The sequence below is a fragment of the Macaca nemestrina genome, chromosome 1, assembly GCF_043159975.1.
Source record: "Macaca nemestrina isolate mMacNem1 chromosome 1, mMacNem.hap1, whole genome shotgun sequence".
In the NCBI taxonomy this organism is placed as follows: Eukaryota; Metazoa; Chordata; class Mammalia; order Primates; family Cercopithecidae; genus Macaca; species Macaca nemestrina.
The window spans coordinates 101,881,742-101,891,735 of NC_092125.1; the positions used below are offsets into that span (position 1 = coordinate 101,881,742).

General features: G+C 42.6%; 1 protein-coding gene across 1 annotated transcript; it reads left to right on the forward strand.

Moving 5' to 3' along the window:
- Window positions 1-859: 859 nt before the first annotated feature.
- Window positions 860-8,743, forward strand: LOC105498093 (CD5 molecule like). The gene is made up of 5 exons (XM_071068694.1): window positions 860-961; window positions 3,518-3,860; window positions 4,950-5,291; window positions 6,179-6,499; window positions 7,721-8,743. The coding sequence occupies exons 1-5, from the start codon at window positions 860-862 to the stop codon at window positions 7,723-7,725; spliced, it is 1,113 nt and encodes a 370-aa protein (XP_070924795.1). The 3' UTR covers window positions 7,726-8,743.
- Window positions 8,744-9,994: the final 1,251 nt, after the last annotated feature.

The window sequence follows — 9,994 nt, forward strand, 5'->3', positions numbered from 1 at the left end:
GACTGGTTGTGCAACAGACACTATATGGCCCACAAAACTGAAAATATTACTGTCTGGCCTTTTACAGTAAGAGTTTGCTTACCTGGTCTAAATGCTGTGCCAACGAACACAGGCATATCCTGCCCCTTTGCCCTACTTTCTGCACTGCGCACCGTGGCATCTTTATCTTCCCCAGCCAGTGCATCTTCCCACTGGCCTCCAGCACTCTTTCTTATTGAGTCAAGAGGCTGCATCACCACACTTTTACTTCAGGCAGTAATAACCAATCAATCTAATTGACTAGAATAGGAAACCAATCTATCCACCACTGTGTGTGAAGGAAACAGGCCGAACCAGTTAGCTGTGGTAGAATTGGTCTCTGTGATTTCTAGCCAGTGTCCCTGTGTCCTTGGAGGATGGTCATCCCAGAAGAAGGTCCCAACAGGACTGACATTGGAGGTGCTGCATCCACCACTCTTGTCTCACACGGTTCTGTGAAGGCTTTCTAGAGAGTCGTGTTCTTTGAATAAAGTCTTGGAAATTGACCTCACTCATTTCCTTCTTTCTTCACCAGCCATTTGCACCAGACCTGGATTCCTAGGTAAGATTTTTGGGGGTTTCTGAGAGGGAGGCCTCAAGCTCAGGAGGGGGGAAATTTTGAAGTTTCTTGAGCCACAGAGAAAGACTGGTTCAAAACAGGCCCAGCGTACTTCCTTTCTGGCTTCCTACCTCACCCACTCAGTCTTGTGTGGGCAGATTTCCACCTCCAGAATTTAGAAGGGTTTGGGTGGTTTATTCTGGCAGGGCACCTCTCCCCACTTGGTTTCTGTGGCCACTTGGCCAGCATCCAAGTAAGAGCTAGGTTCATTTCAGGTCTAGAATGCACTTCACTGCCTTATGGGCATACCTGAAAAATGAACTTTCTTTCTGTGTCTTCCTGTTTGGTTTCCAGCATATCCAGGTCCCCCTGCCAGGCTTAACGGTATCTTTGTTTGAATTAGAAATGTGTTGTTGCTTGCAGCACATAGCTTGACCAGCAGAGTATAGGCTGGATTTCCTGCTCAGGCAGCCTTTGGGTAATGCACTAATTATAAACCCAAGGAAAGGGTGCACAGAGAGAGTGAGTTTATAGAAGGGGAGGCTACGGGTTGTGGATTAGCAGTTTCTTGTATATTATCCCTCCAGTCTCCCTTTCTGCTTAATCATAGAGACTTTACCAGAGAGGGGCAGCCAGAAACATTGCTATTGGTATGAAGAATTCTATACCCTGATGGATGCAACCTTCCTGGGTTCTCATCTGGACATTCAGATTATTCTTTTCTCAGTCCTTCTGTTTCATCAAGCTGAATTTCTTGTTTTAAAAAAAATTTGTTTTTTAATTTATTTCTTCTTTCCCTGAATTTCTTGTTTATTTATTTTTTGTTTTTTGGTTTTTTAAATTTATTTCTTCTTTCCCTTGGCTATTTTAGTCTTCTACCCCATAGAAAATGAAAACTGATTAAAAATTGAGAATTTTGTAATCAGCAAGGAAAGAAATTATACTGTTAATCCTGATAGCTAGTATTTCCTGTAGTACGCAAAAATGCCAATCCAAACTCTAATCTCAGATACAATGACCCCAAAATTATTTATGGTTCATGCTACTCATGAAGATAAAAAACATTTTTGGGTAACTGCTCTTAAATTATATTTTTATCCAGATCTATGAGCCTTAAACTCAGTTGTGTGGAAATGAAAACTTTTCTTAGTTTTTTATGGTTTATATAAAAGTCTTATTTTTTTATGGTTAACTTTTAATTGCTATCTATAGCCTCCATTTTTATATATTTTTTTCCCAAAAAAATTTAAGGAAGAAAAGGAAAGAAACAAAAAAACAAATGCATGAACTAAACATAAGCTTCCTGGTGTAGTTTAAAATTAGCCAGATTAGAGTTTTCTCACTGAACTACTTCTCTTAGATTGATTCTAAACTCTGGGGAGTTTGTGTGCAGTTGAGACAAGGTAGTCTGTGGGAAATCTGGTCCTCAGCAGTCATGTTCCATCCATGCATGCAATCTGGCTCATCCCGTGTGAACCATGTTGGCCCTTATTAAGCTGTTCATCTTCCAATAGGCCATAGACTTCCAGTCCAAATGTGACCTCTCCTCGTGCACCAGAACTCTCTCAGCTAACTGTCTCTCTCCATGTAAACATGGAAAATTCAGCCTCTGCCATATTGCTCTGAGGCTGCAAGAGGCTTGGTGGGATTGCCAAGCTTAATATAAGCTTCTTGAGGGCAGCAATGCTATCTCTCTTGTTCATCACTGTTCTCTGAGTTCACTAAAAAACAAACAAACAAAACAGAAATATAGTACTCACCTAACAAGTGTTTGCTGTCTAATAGGCTCTTCCCTGGTCTCCCTACACAGCCATCTCTACTCTCCTTGCATGTCTTGGTGGGAGGAAGAGAATTTCTGTTAGTCTTTTCTTTTTTTCTCTTTTTTCAAGACGGAGTGTCGCTGTTGCCCAGGCTGGAGTGCAGTGGCATGATCTCGGCTCACTACAACCTCCAACTCCTGGGTTCAAGCAATTTCTGGCTAATTTTTGTATTTATTTATTTATTTATTTATTTATTTATTTTTGGTAGAGACAGGGTTTCACCATGTTGTCCAAGCTGGTTTTAAACTCCTGACCTCAAGTGAGCCACTTGAGTCAGCCTCCCAAAGTGCTAGGATTACAGGCATGAGCCATCGCACCCCACTTCTGTTAGTCTTTTCTACTGCCAGAGTTCTAGTCATGAAACTGAACCAAGTCCTAGATTTCTCACAACTTATCTGGAGGTTCCATGGATCCTCTCTTGTGCTGCTAGTCCCTAGAATTAGATCAAACTCTTGGGGCTCTGAGACTCTGACTCTTCCCTTTCCCAGTGCTCTGTATTTCTTCTGAGGTGGGCACTCGAACAAGGAACAATTTCATAGGAAGCAGCAAGGATGGGCATGGATTGGCCACTGAGAGTGAGAGATAGTTAGGTTGTTCAGCCTGAATTATAGACACTCTGCCTCAATCTGGCTGCCATGGAGAGAGACAGAGTCAAGAAGGAGAAAAACACAACAGATATTCTCTTTACAGCTCTGTTCGGGCCTGGGGCTTCCTCTTTTGGACAATGTAGCCATCAGACCACCACTTTCATGAGCATGATTTTCCTCATCTGTGAAATAATGGGGTGGACTTTATGATCTCTTTAGGTCCTTCTGATTCTGACCTCCAGAGAATCTAAAACTCTGCTGGATCTTCAACCAACCTCTTTTCTTTAATCTTCAATCTGAAAATGCCAGCAGTCATGTCCAGGTATCTTGAAGTAGAGTTTCTTGGCAGGGTACCATTAAGGCTATAGCAGAACCAGAACTCAGAGATGGAGTTCTGAAGCTCCTCTTCCTCACCTTTTCTTCTGATCCCTCATTTCTAGTTCCTCAACATCTACACCATTTGAATGGTGGAAGAGTCCCAGATTGACTGAGTACATGCCTAAGGACACTCTGAGCTTCTCTCAGGCCTCTAGCTAACAACCTGTCTCTTTGTAGCATCTCCATCTGGAGTGCGGTTGGTGGGGGGCCTCCACCGCTGTGAAGGGCGGGTGGAGGTGAAACAGAATGGCCAGTGGGGCACCGTGTGTGATGACGGCTGGGACATTAAGGATGTGGCTGTGGTGTGCCGGGAGCTGGGTTGTGGAGCGGCCAACGGAACCCCCAGTGGTATTTTATATGAGCCACCAGCAGAAAACGAGCAAAAGGTCTTCATCCAAGAGGTCAATTGCACAGGAACAGAAGATACACTGGCTCAATGTGAGCAAGAAGAAGCTTACAATTGTTTACATAATGAAGATGCTGGGGCATTGTGTGAGAGTGAGTATGGCAGGGGCCCCGGACCACTTGCCAGCTGCCATACCCCTCGTGGCCACTCTTGTTTGTCTTCACTCCCCACCACAGACTTTCGTACAATGGCTAATTGGCCCCTCACTCCCCACATTTCATACTTTCCCAATTGTCAGTGCTGGAGATAAACAATATCTTCACCTAGAATTGCTATTTCTACTTGATTGGCCAAATACTTTTATCTTAGTTTCAATCTATACGAGAACTTGTTTCTCTTGTTTACACACATGCCAACATACACACCACTAATCATTTGTTGAATAGAGTATCCTGTATCTGGAGCTGGGCATGGAGTTATGGGGGAAGAAATGAGCTCACAAAGTATAATGTATGCTTTTTAAAAAATAATCTCAGTTTTCCAGGAGTTTATCTTCTCGTCAGGTAGACAGGAGATACTCATAGGAAACTAACACAATCTAATAGACAGGTGGATAGATGATAGAGAGATATATAGACAAACAGGTCTGTGTTCCTTTACTTCCCCCGTAGACTTGCTTTCTATGTATGAATAGTCTCTTCTCTTTTGTTCATTAGACAGCGATGTGACTGAGGAGCTAGTCCATGACTCCTCTTTCTTTGTCTCCCCACATAATTTGTTTCTAGAGAAACAGTCACCTTTTGCCTTGACATTGAAGACTCAGTCCTATTTTTTAGAAAGATTGAGGGTTGGGAGCACTAATCTGATACATTTAGTTTGCAACGCCAACAGTGAACCAAAAGGCATTTGGTGTTGGACATATCTTGTATGTTATTGAATTTATTTTTAAAAGTCTATACAAGATCTCTTGTGAGGATCAAATGACAAGTTGAATGTGAAAACAATTTGAAAAACTAAAATGCTACAGAAATGATAATGATTCAACTTGGAATTTGGAAATTACATTTTCTTCATTAATTCCCTTATTCATTCTTTCAGCAGGCATCTATGAGGCAGTGTTAAGCACTTTAGCATGCCTTGTACTGAACATCAAGAACTGAGAGATGTGTCCATTGGGCCCCCTTTACTGAGAAGACCATGTTCTGGCAGGGAACAGACACACTCTCTTTCTTTCCCTTCAGACCCAGAGAGCCCTTTATCCCCAGTCCCAGAGAATGTCAGGCTGGCTGATGGCCCTGGGCATTGCAAGGGACGCGTGGAAGTGAAGCACCAGAACCGGTGGTATAGTGTGTGCCAGACTGGCTGGAGCCTCCGGGCCGCAAAGGTGGTGTGCCGGCAGCTGGGATGTGGGAGGGCTGTACTGACTCAAAAACGCTGCAACAAGCCTGCCCAGGGCCAAAGATCCATCTGGCTGAGCCAGATGTCATGCTCAGGACGAGAATCAACCCTTCAGGATTGCCCTTCTGGGCCTTGGGGGAAGAGCACCTGCATCCATGATGAAGACACGTGGGTCGAATGTGAAGGTAATGCCTGTGCATCCAGAGACTAGGTTTATTCATGGATTTAATTATGTGGAATCTCATTCAAACAGTATTTACAAAGAGCTACTCATGCACCAAAGGACCATTGCAAACTTATTTAATTGGACAGATAGCTAATTCCTTTGTTTTTGAAATGGATATAATGATACCCAATTTTGTATCTGAAAATGCTTTAAATATTAAGCACTATATTAATATGAACTCTTATTATTTTGAATTCTATATTGTAAGAACAAGGTACATCTTTCTATATATCTGTTAAGTTCTTCAATTTTTAAAACTTATTAGAATGTCATTTATAAATATTAGATTTATAAAATAGATGGGGAAGTGAAAAGATCCTTGTGAGGGAAGCCGACCTGGACAACAGGGGTTAGAACCTGATGGAGAGTGAGAGAAGGAGCTCTAATCACAGAAATACAGGTGGAGAGTTTCAAATGTGCTTATGGGGGTGGTGAGGATGTAGATGATCTTCTTGGCCAGTTGCAGTGGCTCACACCTATAATACCAGCACTTTGGGAAGCCAAGGTGGGAGGAGCACTTGAGCCCAAGAGTTTGAGACTAGACTGAGCAACATATGTAGAACTCTGTCTCCTAAAAAATAAAAAGAAAAACTGAGCTTGGTGGCATGCACCTGTAGTCCTAGGTACTCGGGAGGCTGAGGTGGGAGGATCACTAGGGCCCTCAAGGTTGAGGCTGCAGTGAGCAGTGATCACACCACTACATTCCAGCCTGGGCAACAGAGTGAGATGATATCTCAAAACAAACAAACAAAGAATACAAAATGAAAAAATTTTAAAAATAAATGATTTATTTTTTCTCCTTTCCCTTCCTGTCTCCAACCCCTGACTTCCTCCCCCATCCTGCAGATCCCTTTGACTTGAGACTAGTAGGAGGAGACAAGCTCTGCTCTGGGCGACTGGAGGTGCTGCACAAGGGCGTATGGGGCTCTGTCTGTGATGATAATTGGGGAGAAAAGGAGGACCAGGTGGTATGCAAGCAACTGGACTGTGGGAAGTCCCTCTCCCCGTCCTTCAAAGACCGGAAAAGCTATGGCCCTGGGGTTGGCCGCATCTGGCTGGATAATGTTCGTTGCTTAGGAGAGGAGCAGTCCCTGGAGCAGTGCCAGCACAGATTTTGGGGATATCATGACTGCACCCACCAGGAAGATGTGGCTGTCATCTGCTCAGGTAAGTCCTACAGATGGAGAGTTCACAAGGGCTGGCAAGGAGGATGATAAAGGAAGAGGAAATGATGGGGGTGTACTCTGGGGAAAAGGGTATCTCCACAAGCGCCATGAAGCTGCTCATAGTCATCACCTGCTCTGTAAGTACTTCCAGGGATATGGCTGGAAGTTCAGGTCCTGTGGTAGGTTTTATTCCTGGGGCTGGTGGGTAGAGGTAGGGCTGACACTATGCAGGTATTGATTGTAAGAATATACAGGTATTGAATGTAAAAACAAGAGGTGTTCTGAAAATTATTTGATCAATGTCTTTATATTAAACATAAAGTGAAAGTTGGAGAAACTAAGCAACTCTTCAAAATCATTAAAATTGCTTTCAAATCATATAGCAGAACCATAATAAACAGTCTTTACTCTCAACCCAAGGTTATTCTCTTAGATGACCCTAACCTTGAAACTCTAAGTTAAACTATGAAAGATGGTTCTACCTCATTCTATTTGCCATCACTCCTAGATTTTAAATTGGTCTGTGAGAGTGGAACTATGGTAGGGGGCTTTTTGAGAATGCCCATGAGAGAGTCTTATCAGAGAGACCACAATACCACCCCTGAACTATAGACTTCTTCAGGGGATTGAAGGAAGAAGCCCTGTCCCAATTTGGTTAAAAAATGCAAGTGCAGCCCCTGGGTGGCTGACTCAAAAGAGCCTGGGGTCTGAAGCCTCATTGTGTAATCCATGTGGGGCTACTTGGTTAAACCACTGACTCTGGAACTAGATAAGAACTGATAGTTGATCAAGGAATATGGGAAGCAGTTAGTGCCCAGAGATGAATAAATTTAGCTGTAGGAGGCTAGGGTTTGACCTTGCTGCTGCTACTTTGAAGCTGTGTAATGTTAATCACTTAACTCCTCTGAACCTAAGTGTTTTCATGGGTAAAATAGAAAGACGCTTGTCCAGTTTACCTCAAAGACTTTGTGATTATTTGAGGATAAGATATGTTAATAGATATCAGTACTGTTTGTGACTCACATGGAGCTAGCTGAGTAAGTCCCTGGGATACTGCACCAGGTTCTGGCCTGGCTCACATCAGTGTGGGATCTGTACATAGCTTAGCTCTTTTTCCTGTGTTGAGCCCCAGACTTCTCCCTTAGCTAATGTGAGTTTCAAGTGAATAATTCCTTCCTGGCCTTTATACCCATCCTTACTCATTTTCCTCTTCTCTTTACAGGATAACATCCTGGTGTTCTTGATGCTTGACCTGGCCCCACTAGCCCTGCCTGCCCTCTGCTTGTTCTCCTGAGCCCTGATTATCCTTGTACTCATTCTGGGGCTCAGGCTTGAGCCACTACTCCCTCATCCCCTCAGGAGTCTGAATACTGGGCTTATGCCTTGTTCTCAGGGACAAGCAGCCCCCATTGCTGCCTGTAGATGTGAGCTATTGAGTTCCCTCTTGCTGGGGAAGATGAGCTTCCACGTGTCCTGTGCTCACTTCTGACCCCTTGACGTTGGTTCTGGCCTTTCATGCCTCTTCCCAAGCTGCCTGGAATCCTCAGACCTGTCACTTTGACCGAATGTGCAGACCATTACTAAGGCAAGATCTATGTCTGCAAACAACATTAAAGAAATGAAACAATGAAAGGAACATTTGAAGGAAAATGTGGGTAGACATTTTCTTGAAACTTGGGGGAAAGCTTAGAATTCTTTTGAGTGAACTACTTTTTTTTCTCCTAAAGTTTCAGGTGATCATAATAGCAACACTTCACTATTCTGTTACTTCTTAGTGTAAGTACACAATTCTTTCAGGAGCAGAGCAGTGTCCTATAATCCTAGACCTTTTCATGACACTTAAAAAACGATGTTTCATCCTCTGATTGCCCCAGTAAAAATCTTTGTTGTCCATCCCTGTACAACCTGCCAATATGGTTGATGTTTAATGAGAGGGATGTCAGAGATACATTTTACTTTATTCAAATAAAAATAATTGGTTACTGGGAAAAGGTCAAGAAAGAGGCAGAAAGAGGTCAGGGAGGGATAAAGTTGTGTCTTCTGCCAAGCAAAGTGAAAAATATCATTTTCACTTTATCAACTGAGTCTTTGGGGCCTGTAAGCTTGAGGCAAGACAGAAATAAGAGAATCAAGATTTGATTGTAAAAATGGACAACTTTAGACTCTGAGGCTAGACTGAGTACTTATTATATGGCTACATTTACACATTTACACTTATCTAATAAATCCGATTTCACAGTCTCAACAGTTGCTTCTCTGTGTGATATGCTCTTTCTGCACATGGAGAAGCAGCTGTGTCAGATTCTCCACGGCAGTCTCACATACAGGGTTAAGTAGAAGAGAACTTTCCAGCAAATACAACCATATGCGTAAAAAGCTGTCCTCTGGGTGTGGAACTGTCTCCCAGTCTATTTCTGCTCCAGCCTGTGTTCCCAAAGTCAGTTCTGCTGCTCCTGCACTTCAGGCTAACACATCTCTGATAAGCCAACTCTAATGCCATGCCTGTATCTGACATTTTTTTGCTTTTTCTTCTAACCAATGTGTTTATGTTTCTAACCCAGATCACACTGGTCTCTGGCTCCTTACTCAATTAACTCTGTCAAAACAGTTCAACAGTCAAGGAAAGACAGAGAGTAGGAGGAGGGGTGCAGTGGGACGGGAGGAGAATGGGAGGGAGAGAGCCCAACACTTGGCTGGGAGTCCGGAGGCAAAACTGTGATTCCCTAAGTCACTACCTGTCCTAGAGGATTCATTCTTAAGGCACTAGATTTTAATGAAGGATGAAAAAACACTGAAGAGAGAATGAATTTCTGACATTGTAAAGCTGAAATGGTGGAATAACTGGGTCCTCTGAAAAAAAAGTCCCTAAGGAAATGCATGGAACTGATATTATTTGCTGACAGACTTGTCCATTCATTAGGTTCAGGGCATGCTTGTCATGTTTACTCTGCATTATTCAGATAGGAAATGTAAGACAGATTGCCTACAGAAAGAGCTAGACTCTTGAATACTGGCTATGGGATCCCATGACTGCTAATGACACTGGAGTGTGTTTCTGTATTCTAACCCGTGGTTCCATTGTAGTTCAATTTGTTTAATAAATATTTAAAAGCTAGCAGAGGAAAATAGGTAGAGAAATCTAGCTTCAGAGAAGGGAAGAAAATGCTCTACCACATGGATCAGAGAATCAGAGGAAGCCCTTCCACAGAGATATATGAGTAAGAATGAAACAGATGCTCAGAGGGGAACATAGATGAAACACACAGAAAACCCAGAAAGTATTTTTGATTTCTCATTTTTGTCTCTTCCTGGGGTCAAATGGCATTCTGGCCTTGGGTTCTGTGACAAACTTCTGTATTGTACATAATAATTTTTTTGAAGTTTTTGGTTGACTTATGTTGGTTTTTGTACTTCCAACCAAAAGAACCCCAGATAATATATTTATTTTAAATTCATAAAATGATAATTCATTAATTTTTTGTAAGGCTGAGTAGCT